Source organism: Trachurus japonicus, chromosome 8 (genome assembly GCF_045865225.1).
Source record: "Trachurus japonicus isolate A0001 chromosome 8, Traja_1.0".
NCBI classification, from domain to species: Eukaryota; Metazoa; Chordata; class Actinopteri; order Carangiformes; family Carangidae; genus Trachurus; species Trachurus japonicus.
Window position 1 is genome coordinate 25,273,140 of NC_140914.1, and position 19,485 is coordinate 25,292,624.

Sequence of the window (19,485 nt, forward strand, 5' to 3'; positions counted from 1 at the left end):
AATTCTTATTTTGAAATATAGTTTGACATGTACAGGCACACTTCTGCATCTGGATATGGACGACATAATGTCACAGCTACAGTCTAGTGGTCTAGATTTTCTGCTGGAGAAAATGGGAAGAAGTCCAAGTGTAAATTTAGTTTTGAGATACCTGCATCCATTTAGCAGCTTCTTGAGGCCGTGTTGTCAGAGATGGGGAAATCAGTGATGAGGAAGACGACTGAGCCTGTGTATGAGAGAACAGCATCTGATCAGAGAACAGCTCATGAAAGAGAATGATTTTTCTTCTTCCCAGGCTCATTATGTTATTGCACTCTCATCATTGCAATATTGCTTATTATTGTAACTCTATATACTGATGCTGAAGGGAGAATTTGGCGACAGCTGTTTGCAGCTGATTTTCTCGACCAGGACTTAAAATCGTTTCTTTGTGTCATATGATTAGTCATCATCGTTAGTCAGACATCCTTCATTAATGTTGAAATTACCAACATAGAAAAACAACTTTTGACTCAGCAGATTGCACAGATGTCTCAGAAGATTCTTTGAATGCATAAATGGAGGAGGATTTAGGCCGAGAGCAGCAGACAGGGTCACACTGACACCAGGTCAGTGAACTCAGCCGTAGAAGCTGAAACACACACACACACGCATCGTTTCCACAAACTCACAAACACTCAGATGGAGTTTACAGACAAACAGGTAAAAATTTAATATCAGAGCTTAAAACTTGGAGCTGGCTGTGCAGCAGGGGGCAGCTGGTCAGACGGTGCGGTGAAGTGCTGCTGAATGAAGACTCATGCAGAGCGAGGCCGGGTCCCAGCTGGTAATATTAATGATTCCCTGAAAAGGTCATTATTACTGAAAAGATTCTTGGAAATGAAATATTAGTGGGAAGGAAACTGGACCCAGAAGACATATGGACATGCAGAAAAGCAAGCACACACACACACACAAATGAAGACTCGGGAAGCTGCACTGTAAAATTGTATTACGTAGGCTAGATATTTACTGAAAATAGCTTGTCATCAAAATTGAACTCTAATTCTGGTAAATGTTTTGGTTCTACTGGCAAAAGTAAATTAAAGCAGCTATAATCAATATTTTAGTTATTATTCTTACAACAAAGTGAAAACAGTGTAAAAGGGCTGAGGAAGATGAACATACAGAGATTTACTGCACAGACATGGACACAGGCTGTGGTGATAAAAGCTGCAACACAAAGCATATGAACACATCTATTAGCTATTAACTAATGAGACACAGGTGGAGCAGATGAAACACAAAGATATGAAGTAACACACAGCTCACAGCAGTACTTTCAAAATAAAAGAGGAAACTACGGTGGCCCTGAGAGGTCACTGCACTGGAACTTAAAGCAGAAGTAAGCGATCCGGTCGTTTTGGCTAACTTCTTGTCAGCCGATGGAGTTAGCAGTCCCCGCCCTCGTCCTTACGTCACCACATTCACGCGCATCCCTTGGCTGCACACACAGAGAGGACCGCCCCTTTATGCCGTTCTCTCTCCTCATTGGATAAAGGTTGTAGGATACAAGGAAAGTTTTCTCCTCGGCTTACAGCAGAGCAGAGTGACTGACAGACCCGAGTTTCAGACTCTTTAAAAGTGATTGCCGTCGCAAGATATAACTATTTAAGACTTATATTAACACAAAAATTCCGCTTACTTCTGCTTTAAGAAAACACATGCAAAGACACAAATGTGCCACAAATTCAGAAAAATACTTGATCAATGTGACTAACAACAGTAGGCCTACATATCTGCAATAATATCTGAATCATGTGATATTGGCGTTATATTAAAGCTTAAACCAAACAAACTCACCTTCTTTTCAAACACCACAAGTAGGTTGTCAACTTCAAAACTTGTAAAGTCAAGAAGCACTGAACAAGTGTGTACCCTGGTCGAGTTTTGTCTCCTCAGACACACTTCTATTTCATCTGTTGTGAGTTTTTGTAGCACGTTTATGTATTTGCAGGTTTCAGTGTGTTGAGGAAAAGAGACTCTATGCACAAAGATTTTGGGAGGACCCTATGATGACCTACTATTGTGAGTGTATGTGAATCTGTGTTTACAGGAAATTAAGCTGCTATTTTTATTTAGTTTTTCCTTATTGATGTCTGCTTCACTTTGAGTTGGATGGAAAAATCTAAAATATAGAAAAGAAAAACAAAACTATAAAAATGGTAATAAAATAAAGTGTGTACGTGTGTGTGGTTGGTAGTGTGTGTGCTCCCCTCCCTGCATCTTCCCAAACATTTGAGCCGCCAGTCAAACTCCCGAGGCCCACCCTTCTCCTCCTCCATCCCTCCTCCTTCCCTCCTTCTCTCCCTCCAGCCCTCCTTCCTGTTGCCATCTACGTTTGGAGACGTTTTCAGAGCCTTTTATTCCTCTCCTCGCCATCTCTCTCTCCACTCTGTCACACCATCCCACAGTCCCTCCCATGGCCCCTTTAATTGTCTCTTTTACAACCGCTCTCCCCTTCGGTCCCACTCGGTGTGTAAAATGAATTTCCCCTGAGAAATATTTCCCACAGGTCGCACCTCAGCTGGATGAAGACGCCTGACGCGACACGCAGCTGAGAGTGGAGCATTTTGCCCGGTTCAAGATGTGGAGGGTGTGTGTGACTGCGTGGTTGTGTGTTTAGGAAATGAGGGGGGCGTGTGTTGGGTCGTGAATGCCTCACAGTGAAGTCCACAAGTCCACAACAGCTGGATCAGCAGTCCGCCTGTCCCTCTGCGCCGCAGGTGAGTCCAACTTCTCTCATGGTGTTTTAGAAATGTTACAAGTTACTATTAAAAAACATTAACAAACTTTATAGTAGAATAGCCCTGATCGGAAAAATGTAATTTGTTTCTTTAATATTAAAAAGACTTGTAACGTGAGTTTTAGTAAGAGTGCAGGTCTGATTAAACTAGCCTATATAATTAGTCATCCATTCACAGCTCATGAGACTACCATATATTAAATCTACAGGTGGTTGTTGTAACTAAATTTGACTTTGTAGCTCATAATATTGATTTAATTAAGACATTTTTAATCAACTTTACACTGATCAACAATAACCTGCACTGTGATTGGTTTGTATTTGTCCAGCTGGCCATTGTTTTTATTTCTTGAACTCATTAAAGCATTTGACCATGAAAATAGGACAAAAACTTTTTTAATTTACAGTCATCATCAATGACAAGCAAAGGCATCAGTGCTCACATTTTAGAAGTGGTATTATTGTTATTATCATCAGTCATTTAGTTGAGTAATAAGTGTTACAGCTCTAATAATGACATGGATCTCTAGATAATTTCACAGCATCTCGTTGCATAGTGAATAGCTCTCAGACCTACATGCTGTAATGGCTCAGTTCTGTGAAATCATTGTGTTGTGTGTTTGGCTGGGGTTCTCATCATTAAAGCAAAATGTCAGGAAAAATGGCTTTGACTGAGAGTGTCCATCAGCTAATGTATAAATTGTATGACTGTGTTGTTGTTTAACAGGTTGTAGAAAAGGGGCCGTTTCATTAAGTCAGTCGAACGGCAACATGCTCATGATGCCTTCACTGTCAGGAATCGCAAGGACTGTCTTGTGTCTCCTTTGGCTCTGGAGGAGAACAGCAGGTAGGAGGAGCACAGGCGACACTTGTCAGCATTACATCCACTTATCCTTTGACCATGGGAAGTGATAACTGTGTTGTGAAGAGGAGAAAAGTGTCAAATGGGACATTTCTTCTAAAGGTCTTTATCTAATGTGTCAGAACGAAAGTAAAAACTGTTGCATATTCTTCTGGGAAATTTTCCATTGGCCTCCGGCAGGGATTAACCTCGGCGTGCTCTCCTCAGACTGTCTATTGTGTAACCCACACATCAGACAGAGGAGGAGAGTGAATAACGGGGGGAAAAACAGAAGGAAAGTTATGACACTTGGCTCAGAAAGCAGCCGTCCTGCAGATTTTGGACCATATTGTGGCTGCATGTTGAAGCACATCACTGTTCTCACTCACAGCTCTTGCTATTTGTTGTCTTACTCAGAGGAACCCCATGGTCATGACTTCTGCAGAGATACTTAAGGTTTCATTTTTATCAGCCTTTATCAGTCATACACATGTGCTCCTCCTCCTCCTCAGCTCAGGGTGAAGAGGTGTGGTGCTCCGTGGTCGGCCCCGTGGGGGCGCTACACCCGGTCCAGGGTCTGCTGGAGACGTTTGAGGCAGGTCCAGGATGTGCTGCTAGAGAACGTGGGAACAAGGAGACTCATGTCATAGCAGTGGGCAGAGTGACAAACAGCCCTGAAAACAAGGTTATACCATGAGTTTAATCATATAATTGGATTTTAACACGACAAAGTTATATAACAACTACTTCTCCTTTAACCCTAACTAATTAATTAATATAAAACGTACTAAACTCTTCTATTCAAGTCTAGCAAGCTAAATCTATTTTACAACTCCTTTGTTTTTCTATTATTTTTGTGATTTGTTTATTTTTTCTAAGCATTTTAGCTTGTACACTAAGCTGGGTAGTATTTAACCTTGAACATCACAGACACACTTCTGTCTTAATGGCATTATCTTCATTCACTTTAGCTACACATCCCTTGTCTTCATCTAGACCACAATAGAAACAAGTCTCACACTTTATTGAATGTCTTTTTTCTCATACCAACTAAACTTATTTATATACTGTACTACAGGTTAAGTTAGTTTGCTAGTAGCTGTTTTTAACAGCAGTGAAACTGTTAACCGGCATGTGACTGTAACGTATTGACTGGTGTTGTGTTAATTATTGTAGCTGAGTGACTGAACTCAGATTTAGCTATGCCAAAATTCTCAACTGATAAGGCTGGTAGTGATACTCTGTGGGTGTGAAGCATAGACTGTATGGTGTGAAGCTAGCAGTGTTGTTTGTTAAGCTCATAGCTTCACTGTCATCTCCACTTTTCCTCTCATGTTAAACACAAACACAGTGGATGAATTCCTGCCTCCTCATCATCATAAAATCATTATAAGATTGAGCATGAGTTGAGAGAAAACAGGAAATATGGTGCAGAAAAGAAGCAGTTTCATCACATAAGTAGCCTAAGAGATAAATGGTTAAATGTCTGTCAAAAACTGGATAGGTACAATGAGGAAATTAATTTATTTCAGTTATGAAGTTATATTTTGGACTTGTGAGATAAACCCTTGCTACATTTTGTGTCCCTAAAAGAGAAAAACTGCCTAAATTACATCTGCAGTAGTAAGCTACAACCTGAACATGGATGAATTTCTTCAACTCAATAAGAACCTGGGGTCTGCTTTTACAATTTCACCACATTGGCCCTCTCTTCTTCTGTCTGTAGGTGACGGTGTTGCTGAAGCCGTTGTCCCTGTCCCCTTCGCCTGTCAGAGCCCTCCACCTGCTGCTCAGCTCCAAGCTGCCGGTCAGCTGGTGGCTGGAGGCGGAGAGGCTGCCCCCCAACCTCCCAGTGCTGGTGCAGGTCAGTCAGAGCATGATTCCTCATCCTCACCATCAGTTCTCATGTGACCGACTGCAGGTTTTTAACTTGGCACTTTCCCCTCCACTAACCCTAACCCTAACCCTAACCCTTTCCCTTGAAAATGTTCTGTTTGCCGATATCTGCCAGGTGTCCTCAAACTCCAGCGTGCACTCCCACACGCTGCATCTGCACGTCCACACGGTGCATTTGTTGCCTTTTCGTCCACGTGCGCTGCACCGCTGGGCTCTGAAACACTACGGCAACCTGTCCTCTCTAACACACACGACGTACGGCAACCGAGTGTACGTCCGACTGGGAGAGGGTGAGCCTGGTGTTAAATTGTTTGTTAGTTTTGTCTAGATCCTTTACAAAAATGGACAAATGTACATAATTTAATTTGTTGTCATTTCAAGTCTTTAGAGACAGGTTTCGCAGTGCAAACAAAAATGAAAAATATTATCTTTACTCATGGCTGCAAATGTTTAACCAAAACAGCTGTGCACTGAACTGACACAATGTGGGGTAAATTTCAGGTCATCTTCTCTTATCACTCATCTCCCCTCTGTGCTCTCAGCAGATAATAACTCAGCTCCTGTCAAACTGACTGCTCTGTGTCTGTAATTGCAGATCCGACGCTGCCCGCTGTCTGCCAGCTACAGTCCATGTTCCTCTCTCACAACTACTTGACCTCTGACCTGCAGCCACAGGAAGTTCAAGGCTGTGTCCACCACACCCCAGCAGGCGGGGTCAGACCCGAGGTCCATGTGATCAAGCTGCATTCAGCGGGATCGGGGCTCTGTGGGTGAGGAACGTGCGGCCTCCGGACAGAAGCACGTGTGGCTGTTGTACGGCCACGTAAAGTAAAATCTTGTTTTTTTTCTCTCTTCAGCTCTCTGCAGGTAGAGGTCATCGTCTCTCTTGTGCCCCCGGTGGTCAAATCAAAGGCACAGAACGTTGTTCTGATCCTCAGCAGCTCAGTGCCGGTCAACTGGGGCATTGTTGCTAATGGTGTCCAGGGTCATGTCTCCGTTCATGTAAGGGCCTCATCTTCTCTGCGCTCTCCCAGACACCTGTCTTACATGCTGTATGTCTAACAGCTGTGTGGCCAAAGCCTGATACATCTCATACCTGTGTACCATAAGCTTTGTTGTCGACTGAAACCATGAAAAAATATCATGAGGCACATTGTTGCACTGAGCGACATATTGGACAATCAACTTTGTGTGTCTCGATCACAAAGATATAATACATTGTGCACTCTTCTTACAACTTTTTTAAAAACTACGGTGTCCAGCTGCTTCAAAGAACGACAGATGAATGGATGAGTGGCTTCATGCTGAAAGCCATATTCATATTTCTGACATTTGCACACACTTGACTTAAGTTTGATTATATAATTCTTATTATGTGTATATGTATCTGTCCTCTGTGTCTGTCCATAGTCCTCCAACAGTGTGTCCCCGCCCTACCCTCCTGAGCCTGCCCTGACCCTGTCCTACACACTGAACTCTGACCTGTCCACCATCCCTGACCTTCTGGCCTGGGCAGGTGAAACCGGTTACACCAAGGTGACTTCATACACTGAGGCTGACCTGGCCAATCGCTTTGTGATCCAGCTGGCTGGGGGCGGGACAGGTCAGGACCCCTGTGTGTCTCTTGTTTCCATCACAGTGTGAGTGAACTGATCATTTCTGATTTATCTTTTTAACCATCTTTAGTCCATTTCACCTTGTCACCTTGTGTGTCGGCGAATGTGAAACGAGAGCAGTATATTTCCATCAGCACACGCAGCATACGTCGAATAGTAAGTGTGAGTATGAGTGTGTCTCCTCTCTGTCTGTGCCGCAGACGCGCTCGCAGCGATGAACTCTCTGGCTGTGAGGCCTTCCTGGGCCGAGGAGCGCAGGATGAGGCAGTGGCTGAACGGCGGAGGCCAAGAGAGTTTAACAGTGCAGTGTGAGGATGGACGCCTCAGCGTGACCGTGGACCAGCACATCCTGCAGGTCTTCATACCTCAGTATTAGATGCAGTGATATATGTAAACAGTTGGAAATGAAAGAAGCTAGCTGTCCTATATGAATCCAGAGCTTTCATCAAAACATTTAAAGGCCTAACCTGAGCCCTAACACTGAGTCAAGGAAAAGTGAAAACAGTGCTAAAGGAGAGTGACCAACTGACTTAAACGTATCAGGCAGTCAGAGATATGACCCAGAATAAATGCTAATTTTGCTGGATTTGTGGAAACACACAATTTAGCTGATATCACATCAGTTGGTAGCACTTTATTTGACGCCTATCTCTATAACGCATTATAACTATACATATAATGAGTTATAATGCAATTATAGCACTGTATAACTATAGTTATAAACACTCATAAATGATCATACTACTTTATAACAATAATCATAACACACTATAAAGCATTTTATCATGACTTATAAGGTCAGGTATTATAATACGTTATAATTGTTAGTAACTTGCTGACAATGCCCACATCGATAATGCATTATAAATATAGTTAATTGGCTTCTAAACGTGTATAACTATCATTATAAACACTCATAAATTACCATAAGGCTTTATAACAATAAGTATAACACATTATAGAGCATTATAACTCTTATTATATTGCTTGACCTTATAAGCCATTATAAAATGCACTATAATGTGTTGTGCTTATTGTTATAAAGTCTTATGGTAATTTATGAGTGTTTATAATGATAGTTATACACGTTTAGAACCCAATTATAACACATTATAACTATATTTATAATGCATTATCGATGTGGGCCTTGTCAGCGAGTTACTAACAATTATAACATATCATAATACCTGACCTTATAAATCATGATAAAATGCTTTATAGTGTGTTATGATTATTGTTATAAAGCATTATGATCATTTAGGAGTGTTTATAACTATAGTTATACAGTGCTATAACTGCATTATAGCTCATTATAAGTATGGTTATAATGCATTATAGGGATAGGCGTCAAATAAAGTGTTACTGTTAGGGTACCTGACATCCTGTATGTGCTATTTTGATATGTAGCGGCTGAGTCTGGTTCTTTATTGAGCAAATACATGTTGGTTAATGACGTTACTGCAGTGATACAGAGAAATGATTCAGATTGGAAGCTGCGTGGTCTCATACTAGTTCTCTGCTTCAGAGCTTGTCTGTCCCAGTGGCTGTCGTGACTCTGCAGGACCCGACGTGCCAGGCTCAGTCCAATGGGAGCCATTTCCTGTTGGTGTTCCCAGTCATTTCCTGTGGGACTGAGGGTCTGCCCCTGGGACAGCCCAGAGGGGTGCAGTACAAAAACATGGTGAGATAAGAAATTTGGTCAGAAAAGGAGGGGGGACACTGTTGTTAATTTTTCTGTCTCTGAAATCTGTCTTTATCTTGCTATGTCTCATTTTATAAATCCACCTCCTTTTTTAACACTGAATTCTATTTATTTGAAAGGTTTGTTATTAGGGACATAAATAACACTGACCCAAAAGAAACAGGTAGAGAACATTATAGAGGTGGAGCATGGAGGAGAAAACAACATGAGTCTAAAATATGGTCTCTTCACACAGTGGTAAACACAACAACATTTAACACACATAATCAATGTGTAAAATTGTGGCAAGTGGAAGTTGTCCCTGGTAATAAGCATGACCCAGGTCATCATGACCAGAACAGTGCTCCGTCGGGGCTGATGGGATGGGAGGCAAATTACTGTTGTTTCCTAAATCTGACTCTCACAGGCAGGAAATTGGAGGGTGGAATGACGCAGCGATTTCAGAGGTGAAAATGGATAAATAACAAAGGCAACAGGTGTACAGCATGTGATGACATAATGTGGGGAAATATGTGTGTTTCCTCTGTCTTGTTGAATGTAACAACTTAATAACAAAATGAAGAAGATATCGATACAAAAAGGCAATAAAGATAGATAATATGTTATATAATAATATATAATAGTAATTTCTAAGTGGTAAAAAACTGTTTGTTGAGCTCCAGACATCAAGCTACAGGTTTAATGAGGTTTATCCACAGACCGCCACGATGAGTGAAGCAGTGACAGACTGATATGATCTGATCATGTAACTTCATATACAGTAGCTGGAGACATTATTGACACAGACACATCGTTGTCAATGGTGCAAAAATGAAAGTTATTGTCATTTGTAGATGATTTCCATGTAAACAGAAAACAGTAGTGGGCCTAAACCGGAGCCTTGTGGCACAGCACAAGTGACGTGGGCAGTAGAGAGTAAACATTTCTCTCCTGTTGACCATTTCTGTGTCAGAATACCTGGTGTTGATCGGGGTGAGAGCCCAAGAGGAAAACTTGGATGTACATATTTGTAAATGATCCCACACGGTGTGTTTGTCTGTTTTCTACCCAGATGCTCTTATGGAGAGACAAACCTCAGACCATCCTGGCACTCAATGAGACAGAGAGGAAGTCCAAACGTCCACTCAGCATACGTGTGAGACATCTGTGTCTGTCTCATAAATACAATGCAGGAAGCCATTACTTATTCACTACTATTCACTGACTCATATTCTGGTTTTCCCCCTCAGCTTCGCTGTTTGGCTTCACTCCCCAGCCTCTCTGGTCCCGCTGCAGATAATGATGATGAGGTGAACACGCCTCACACTGATCTGGCCCCCTGGGTACCGGGGGATCCAGGGCCCAGTCCGGGGCTGAACCATCTCCCGATACCCAGGCACAGATCTGGGCCTGTACTGACTCTGAGACTGTTTGTCACTGAGAATTATGAGCAGAGGAGGAGCGGCCCCTGTGTCATCACTGCAGGCCACCGGGTCTATGTTGAGGTCAGATTGTACACTGCAAAAACTAAAAATCTTACCAAGAATATTTGTCTTATTTCTAGTCAAAATGTCACTTCTAGTCAAAACTAATCAAATTATACTCAAAATAAGACTCGTCACATAAAAATGAGCTTGTTTTTACACACCTTTTACTTCTTTCAAGCATATTTTCACTTGAAATAAGTAGAAAAATTTGATAGTGGAGCAAGTTTTTCTTTCTTATTACAAGCACAAAAAAAACTTGCTTTCACTGGCAGATTTTTCTACTTATTTCAAGTGAAAATTTGTTTGAAACAAGTGAAAATGATCTAAAAACAAGTTATTTTAAGTGGAAAGAGATTAGTTTTGACTAGAAATGAGACATTTTGACAAGAAATAAGACAAATATTCTTGGAAAGATTTTGAGTTTTTGCAGTGTAGATTTTTTTTTTTCATTCACCTCCAATGAACAGCTTATCATTTATTGTATTAACCTAAAAAATTACACCATGCATCATTGAATTCTTCTTCATCAGTGTTTAACTGTCTGTTTTACTGCAGATTTCAGCCAAAGGACCCCTCACAGATGTGTTGGAGGTGAAGTCCTGTGTAGTCTCTCCTCTATCAGACCCCAAAAAGTCTCCGTTCTGGAGCGTCATCAGAGACGGCTGTTCCTCTGACCCCTCATTGACCCTCAGCGCAAACGCAAAAGATGAGGACGAGGAGGAGGAGAAGGAGGAGGAGGAGGAAGAGGAGGAGGAGGAGGCTGAAGGCGACAGCGAAGAGGACAAGGAAGAGGACGAGGAAGAGACGGAGGAAACAGAGAAGGACAGAATCTATCACAGGGACGGAGACGTCTCACTCCGACACACAGCAGAAAGCAGGAAGAAGGGAAAGAACAGCACAGAGGCGGAGATACGGCCGTTGAGATTCAGCTTCATCCTGCGGCCGGTTCATAACGACTCCATGCAGTTCCTCCACTGCAGCCTCCGCATGTGTGGCTCTGACTCCACCAGAGGAGAACCCGTGAAGGAAACCGTAAAGAACAAGTGTCGGGGCGGAGTGCGGATTCCACCGCTCGTGTCTAACTCACCCAAACATCAGGTACAGAAATTACACTCCAGAGAGATCTTTCCTGCCTCTGAGCTACGTTAGTATCAAGTCTGTGTAAGTTCACATCAGACCGTATGTAGGAAATCATTTGTAGGATGTGTAGGCAACCGTGAGCCTTGAATTGATCCAGTTCATCTTTAAACCACAGGCTGTGCGTTGTAACACCCTCATGTTTGTGTGTTGTTATTATAGTCCTGCAAGGTGATATCACCATTCATTAACATCTCCCTCCTTCCTTGTATTCACATCTCAGTGCGAGATCAGAAACCTGTCCAGGCCCATGGTGGTCACCCAGTCCATCAGTTCACTGGCACCCAAAGGCCCGAGGCCCCCTGCTGGACAGAGAACCAAGAGGCTGAGCGTCTCTCCACTGGCCAGTCCAGACCCAAACCACAGCAGTGAGTATTATCTCATCTGTGTGGTCATTTACTTTAGATACTGTCAGACTGTTTCGCTGACTGTGTCTCTCCCTGTGTCCAGCCTCGGTGCTGCAGACAGGAGCTGTGTTAGGAATCATCTTTGCTGCTTTTATGATGGGTGTAATCCTGATGGGGGGGCTGTGGTGCATCTATAACTACACAGGTAATCACTTTATCCTCCTTCTAAAAGTGGAGCGGATGTAGAAGGTGTGAATTATATCCTACAGCATCTATACATGTCTGTTTTGCAGCTGTTGATCAAACAGATTCGTGGTTTAACACAACTGCTGATTCATAAAAGCTAAAGCAGTTGAAACTTCAGAGAAATCAATGGGGATTTTTTAGGTTTCAGTCAGACAAACACACGTTGCCCCACCACTGCCCACCACTCTGCACCTACTGTGATAGCTGAAGATTTCTTAGATGTTCACCTAAATGCCATCCTGAGGTCAAATTTGTGTGACATTACAAAAGATCCCAAACAGGCGTCACTGTTTGACTGAAGTTTTGTCTGGGGTGCATAGTTAAAACATTCTTTTAAAAATTTAAAAAACGAAAGGTTATTTCATGTGACCACATACAACATTACTCATTCACTACTTTGTGCATTCTGCAGCTCTGTGGAGACTTTAAGGAAAAATTCATTTGTGTCTTTGTTGAAGCGTCGTATCCAACTTTACTTGGAGGAGAAAGTCATTTAACTGACGAGAGCCACGGAGGCCACAACACCTGGAATCCACTGCCACAGTCCAACCAGTCGTCCAGCTCAGTGTAGAGGTAAGACCTGATGACCACCACGGTTGTTTAAAGAGTGTGTGTTACATGAGCTGCCAGAACTGGAGTATTTGGCCAATGAAAGAAAACTCAACAAAATACCAACAGCTCATAATGTAAAGTCCCTTTGTTCAAATGATGCATATTCCCAATAAGCTAACAATGTTAAACTGCAGCTCGGTAAGGATTTAATGACTTCCTTTTGTGTTTTACTTCCTTTAATATAACTGTCCATCAAGTGCACAATAAGTACAAAACATAGGTAAAAAATCAACGCATAACAAAATGGAATACAATGTGACAATCTTCCTTACAAGCAACATCTGAAATAAATTAGGTAACGACAACAAGTAGTTTTCTCTTAAAAGATCAATCTCAACCTAAAACAAAACAAACTAGCAACCATAACCTTGAAACTTTAACCTGGTTAACCTTATTAAAATAAATATCACAAAATAGCAAAGCTATTTCATCAAAATTCCTTGGAAAAACAAGTAACTAAATCCTTAAATAGAAAAAGACCTGAGTGTCATTAAACGCTGGTGTCAGGACAAGACGTAACCGGTTGAAGGCCGACTTCTCTCGTGTGGCAGCCTACAGTTGAAATGAATGTTACGGCCAGAGTTTGACATTTTTACTCAAACAACAAATTCATCTGTTAGTGAAGCTCGATCTTCTACTTTTGTTTTGGTTTGTGTTTTGTTTTTTTCCCATTTTCTTGTGCCAGGGGCGATGAGAAGGTTCTGGGTTCAACCCCCGACCCGGGGCCTCTCTGTGTGCCGTTTGTCTGTATATACATAAATGATCTGTATGAATGTGATTGTGTGTCTTTGCATGAAACTTAAGCTTATTTGCTTCCTGAATAACATCAGTTAACATACTTTGAAAAGGAAAATGTGAGTTAGATATAACGTGAGTTTCTTTAACAAAGGAAGTCAAGTTTTCTTGAATAGATCATGTTTTATAGGTTGCTTTAACTTGAATTGAAACAATAAATTATCATTAATTAAATAACTTAAACAACTTAACTTAATGAGCTGAAACAAAGCTTTTGGTTAAGTTGAGTTCATGTTTTTAATTCAGTATTTGAACTCAAGTTTTGCAAGTGAACCACCCCGATCAATTCACAGTGAGCGTACTCCAGCTGGCAGAGTGAACCCCATGTTAAAGCTGTACAGTATACAGTATTAAAATAAACTTTGGTGGTTAGAAGCACCGACAGTTTCAGAAAATGTATCAGTTTTGGGGGCAAACACCTGCTGATTTCAACTCTGATACGTCGGATCAGTCTGAACAGTTTTATTCTTTTATCTCTGTCGCAGGATTTCCTCCAGCAAATCTGAGAAAGGAGAACTGGGACAGAGGTTCTAACAACTTTGTGAGCGAGCACAGCTGCCTCTGAGTGTGTTTGTGTGTGTGTGCGTGCCTGCGTGTGCGCGCGCAGTTGTCCTTGTGAGTCTCTTTCATTGCCGTGCAGCGGAAATGCAAGAGGACTGAAACACTGTGAATACAGTGACACCTACTCATCGCTGCATTGTGAAGTCAGATGTGTGAGTCAAAGTGAAACGTTGTCTGTTTGATGCTGCACACCACTCTACATCGAGTCAACTCAAAACTGGCAGCGACCCATCATATGGAGAGACGTTTATCTGGATGCAAGAGGATCTAAACATGGTGGAGTGAGTCAGACAGAAACCACATCAACATCATCGCCTTTAGAGACGGAACACAGGGTCAAACAGGATCCATGTGGTTTCTGTGTGTTCCTGTCTGAGCAGAGTCGACAGAGTCACTGTCACTATTTGTCTTGTAACTGTGAATCAGCTCAAATATGAAAACTACATGTATCTGTATATGAATTCTGTATATGTGTTTATGTGGCAACAAGATGTTTTACATGAACACGTGACCCAAATAAAGATAAGGAAGTGGACATGTTGAGAAAATGTCAAACATCAACGGTGTGTAAAATATATTAATTTATTAGTTTAAAGCAGCTAGTAATTATTTTAAATCCTCAGATGTGCTGCAGGTCAAACCTGCTCTCACATCAAGCACAAACATTGTAAATGGAGCCATGTTGTTATAGCCATTCTGTGCAGGGCAGATTATTATCACAGATGTTTTTGAAGCAAATGTTTGCTTTCACGGTATTTTTAATTTTAATGATACTGGACATTTAGAGCTGAACTGAAAGCAGGAGAAACATTTTGCACGTTCCATTTGATTTAATGGCTGAGAGATTCACCACCTGTCTGTGGACTCTTTCTGTCTTTTTTAATAGTCCAGTTTGGTGCACTGTCCACCTGAGACAGACAAGTGTACGATGCAACATAAAAGGTCCTGTCACTGGTTTATCACAGTGATAGACTTTAATACAAGGAAAAAACATCCTCAAAGATATTTTTTTAAATATCAGTCATGTTTTTATTTTAGATTTGTATAATTGCATGGTTCTCTCTCTCTCTCTCTCTCTCTCTCTCTCTCTCTCTCTCTCTCTCTCTCTCTCTCTCTCTCTCTCTCTCTCTCTCTCTCTTTTTTTGCAATTTATCAGCCCACTGGTAATACCCTTGTGGCCCACTAGTGGGCCCTGACCCACAGGTTGGGAACCACTGTAGTTGCATGTGTGACCTCCTCCAGAGTATACACAGTTTTTTAATCCATTGCTGTTGTTTTTTTGTTTTGTTTTGCTTTTGTTTTTTAATTGATCGGCACAATTTTAAATCTCTATGTTTCTATTTGACCTTTACTACCCAGCCAGCAATGCCAGCAATGGGCTAGTAGCCCATGGGCTACCAGAGCAGGGGCCTATATGGATCCTGGGTGCAAGCCACATACGGGGCCCACAAATGCAGCTCAAGTGGGGCCCATATGGACCCCACGCAGCATTGCTGGCTGGGCAGATCTACAGTAGGTACAGTAGGAAGTTCAGAGTTCACATGTTCTCCATCTTACTTTTAGAAAATCATTTCAAAATAGGCTTCCTGTTATGTGCAGTATAAGCACATCCAGTGAATGGATAATCATCATTTATCTCTGTGGGGAACCTCGCTGCACTGTATGAGGGATGCTTGCTTCACACACGCACAAACACACACACACACACACACATACACATCAGTCACTCACACAACTTAGGAAAATAGTTTGTGAAAATGACCCTGGATGATGCTCAGCTTCTGGGAAAATAACCCAGTTATCAGCGGTGAATGAGTTCTGGTGACTGGTTTGCTGATGGATGTGTCGTCACATCCCAAAGCAAGAAAACACAAAGAGATAACATGTGTTTGTTGTTGTTTTGTTTTTTTAAAGCAAACCGTTCCAGTTTTATTTCACATTTTCAGCATATACAGCGTATACATGTCAACACTAATGCATATTTTTCAGGCCTTTACAATCATGAGAACTATTTACAAACTCCATTTCATTTCCATTGCCCCGTGGGAGCTCAGTTTTGAGTGTACACGTTTCCATAGCCACACTGTGTCTCTTGGTGGTGCTGTAGGTCCACCCTGCGCTGGAAGGTGCGCTGACAGAGGGGGCAGCTGAACGGCTGATAGCTGCTGTGTTTTCTGCTGTGGGTGATGAGGTTGGAGCTCTGGCTGAATCCTTTACCGCACACTTTGCACACGTGTGGTTTCTCACCTGAGGGAGGACCGAGGTGTCAAAGTTGCTTTTAATGTCTGAGAACAAGAAGTTTGAGCATTTTCAGAGCGCGCTGTTTTACTTTCTGCAATGTTAAACCCACCTGTGTGTATGAAAGTGTGTTTCTTCATGTCCGACTTCTGGTGGAAGCGTTTGCCGCAGTACTGGCAGGGGTAGGGTCTGGTGTCGGAGTGTATGAGGAGGTGTGTGGACAGGGTGGACGAGCGCTTGAACACCTTTCCGCACACCTTGCAGCCAAAGCTTCTCTCCTGGGTGCACACACAAGAACACAAGCACACACACACAGTCAGTGTGTCTTTCAGAGGTGATGGGTTATTTGCATTGAGATTTATGAAACTTTTACTCGTGGAAATATTCTCACTGTCCACAGTACCTTAGCTCGCCCATAGGTGCCGACCCCTCTGAAGCTGAAGGCTGAGACGTCTGAGGCTCTGGGTGGTCTCATCAGAGGGACAAACATGGTGCTGAGGACATGATCCTGGAGGCCTCCTGATCTCAGGACTTCTGAAAGAGACTGTGGAGACAGACAGAGGCAGCAAGTGAGAAAGAGTAGGTTTTTTTTAATATAAATTTTTTTCTTTTGTGGCTTTTTCATGCCTTTATTTGCACGAGGACTATAGCCTCAACACATGGGGCGCCTGCTTAACCCACTGCGCCACTCTGCGCCCCGAGAATGAGTAGGTTGAGTTAAATAATTAAGTAGGCTATTTTGACAGATATAATACTGTAGGTGTAAGGTGAAATGAGAAGATCGACGCCATCTGTCCTGAAGCCTAAAAACGTCTCATAACGAGTGATCGTGTGTTGAACTCTGTCATGGCTGTTCCTCAGGACAGGGCCAGGCTGTTTCGTCACTGCCTCCACTATCTGTGCGAAGCTAAGCTACTGTAACAAGCAGCTCACTGTGAGTTTATATTCGCTGTACATGTGAAAGTGATAGATAGCTTCTTATCTGATGACTGCATTTACCAGAATGTCTTAACTATTCCCATAAAAGAGGATGAGGACCAATATCAATCATTCTCACTGATCTGTTATCAATGAGTTTGATTGCAGCCTATCGCAGCTGTATCTGTTTATTGGTTTCAGATTCAACCATAAACTAATCAATACATGTTTGAGACAGTTCAGAAATAGTGACATAATTACGTATTATGTTCATATTAAATGCATTTTTAACTATTTATTTTTTATCTTTCATTAGCCTAATTAGTATTACTTAATTATATACAATACATATTTACAATGTGTTTTTATTATGGATTTTGGTTGATTGTATGTCTTTAATAAATAAATATATTGATATAAATAATATCAGGTTTAAAAAACCCAGCATGAATTAGTTTTTACCAGGACTTTCTTTCCATTCTTCATAACACTGAAAAAATCTGTAGATACATCATGTTACAAAATACAAATGTGTATAATGTAAATATATGTACCTGTAAATAACTGCAATAACACTTTCTTCTCCATGAACAATTAGAGATGTTGAGGTACACTTTAGATCTTATTTATATTCTGTGGCGTTGGATGGAACAACTGCGTTCCCCTCCAGACACTTCGCTGTGTCACAGTCTGGCATGTTCATGTTACAGTTACTACAGGTTTCCTTTTTCACTGGAACAGCTGATAAAGACAGAGATTAAAAAGACGAGGGGGTGAAATCTCACGATGCACACGTTTCCTACCTTTTCACAGAGTGGACACTGGCTCACGGGGGATTTTAGGTCAGTGTGTGTCGTGTGGTTGAGCAGTAAGAAGACCAGTCTCTCCAGTTCTCTCTCTCTGTCAGACGCCTGGTGTCTTTCTGACGACCACAGTGAGACGGGCACAGCAGCGTCTCTGTTCTCCACAGGGACCTTTGCTAGAATATGAAAGGAGGACGGTGTCTTTAATTTCTGGAGAAGGACTCTGAGATTTAGAGCGCACAATTAATCCTGAATATTTAGTAAACTCCATGCTTCCTCTTTATCCTCATCCCTTCTTTATGCTGGAGTAAATTTAATCACTGAGTTACAAAAAAACATTTTCAAATGCCACCCAAATAACATGACTACACTATGTCACAAAAATACACATTTGAAATGATGGAGAAGTGTTGCGTACCTGGAGTCCAAGGCTCATCCCTGCAGGTGCTGTTGAGCTGGTCTGCCACCCTGTCCCACGGTGAGCAGGCGTCAGCCAGAAGGTCTTTGACCCCAAATGAAGGGGGGTCAGCATCTCCAGGATGCCTCCCGTCCTCCTGTCCCATCGCATGCTGCTCAGGCGGCTCGGCGTCTTCTCTGGACCTGGAGCGTGGTCTGAAGGCGTCCTTCGATGGGCCGGCTAGGTGAGACCTTTTGCTCTTGACGAGGAACGACCGCGGCATAGCAGAGCAGAGCAGTGACTGGAGAGGGAGTGATGGGAGACTAGTGAAACAACCTGCAGCAGCTCTTTTCATGTCACTTTTGGAGCCACACACACACACTCAAGATGTCACACACCTGCTGCTACATGTTCAGTTACAATGCCGAAGCTTGAGGTTTCCTCAACAAATACACTTTGACACCTGCGCCTCAGCTCCAGGGCTTTCACTGAGGAAAACCCTGCTGAGGATGTGTCAGACATCTTCTAAACTGCTTTTTAGACTTCCATTTGAACTGAATACACTATATTAATATTAATATTATCATCATTACATGTTGCTTAGTATAAACTTGGAAAAACAGCACAATAATGTAAAAAATATATATAGTCAACAATAACTGTATAAAATGTCTTAGTTTTAGCTGGCTGTGACTTTATATGAGATGATGAGGTAAAGCAGAAAGAGGAAAGCCCGACAGTCACACTTCAAGAGACGAGTCACGACAACTACGCTGCTGCAGACAAATAACCAAAGTTTCCCGAACTTGTTTCAAACCTTCACAGAAATTTAATATGAGCACGAATAATTAAAAATAGTTCACTCGTTAACCCTCTGATCCACTGTTTCGCGAACATGATGCAATTCTCAACCTGACATTGCACAGAAGAAAGTTGCAGCACACCATAAGGTTGAATCTGCCATCTTGCATGGGTAAGAACATTTAAATATTTATTTTTATAAAAGAAAAGTGAAGTATAGCCAATGTTACTAAAACTAAAAGTTAGATTCCAGTTGCATTGTTAATCTTACCTTTGTATTGTGCAGCTGAATGTCGAGAATACTTGTCTCTTGTGTCCTCACTG

At 42.0% G+C, this 19,485-nt stretch overlaps 2 protein-coding genes across 2 annotated transcripts; one reads left to right on the forward strand and one right to left on the reverse strand.

Annotated features, from left to right (window-relative positions):
* The first annotated feature begins 2,451 nt into the window (after positions 1 to 2,451).
* engl (endoglin, like) lies at positions 2,452 to 14,545 on the forward strand. Its single transcript, XM_085784964.1, has 17 exons — positions 2,452 to 2,765; positions 3,513 to 3,632; positions 4,139 to 4,311; positions 5,353 to 5,490; positions 5,638 to 5,812; positions 6,118 to 6,292; positions 6,380 to 6,524; positions 6,933 to 7,125; positions 7,339 to 7,493; positions 8,664 to 8,819; positions 9,892 to 9,975; positions 10,070 to 10,324; positions 10,862 to 11,404; positions 11,667 to 11,811; positions 11,894 to 11,995; positions 12,495 to 12,609; positions 13,929 to 14,545. Exons 1-16 carry the CDS (start codon positions 2,696 to 2,698, stop codon positions 12,605 to 12,607), a joined length of 2,742 nt encoding a protein of 913 aa, XP_085641090.1. The 5' UTR covers positions 2,452 to 2,695; the 3' UTR covers positions 12,608 to 12,609; positions 13,929 to 14,545.
* A 1,370-nt stretch (positions 14,546 to 15,915) lies between these two features.
* On the reverse strand, positions 15,916 to 18,655 carry LOC146983393 (uncharacterized). The gene is made up of 5 exons (XM_085784973.1): positions 18,382 to 18,655; positions 17,964 to 18,139; positions 16,646 to 16,786; positions 16,355 to 16,520; positions 15,916 to 16,251 (listed from the first exon to the last, which is right to left on the reverse strand). Exons 1-5 carry the CDS (start codon positions 18,641 to 18,643, stop codon positions 16,055 to 16,057), a joined length of 942 nt encoding a protein of 313 aa, XP_085641099.1. The 5' UTR covers positions 18,644 to 18,655; the 3' UTR covers positions 15,916 to 16,054.
* Between the last annotated feature and the right edge of the window lie 830 nt (positions 18,656 to 19,485).

Coding starts and splice junctions, on each gene's coding strand:
- engl (XM_085784964.1), top strand. CDS start 2,696: ATGCCTCACAGTGAAGTCCACAAGTCCACAACAGCTGGATCAGCAGTC. Junction 2,766..3,512: donor CCTGTCCCTCTGCGCCGCAG/GTGAGTCCAACT, acceptor GTTGTTTAACAG/GTTGTAGAAAAGGGGCCGTT. Junction 9,976..10,069: donor AACGTCCACTCAGCATACGT/GTGAGACATCTG, acceptor TTTCCCCCTCAG/CTTCGCTGTTTGGCTTCACT.
- LOC146983393 (XM_085784973.1), bottom strand. CDS start 18,643: ATGCCGCGGTCGTTCCTCGTCAAGAGCAAAAGGTCTCACCTAGCCGGC. Junction 16,787..17,963: donor AGTGTCCACTCTGTGAAAAG/GTAGGAAACGTG, acceptor CTGTCTCCACAG/TCTCTTTCAGAAGTCCTGAG. Junction 16,252..16,354: donor ACACACTTTCATACACACAG/GTGGGTTTAACA, acceptor GTCCTCCCTCAG/GTGAGAAACCACACGTGTGC.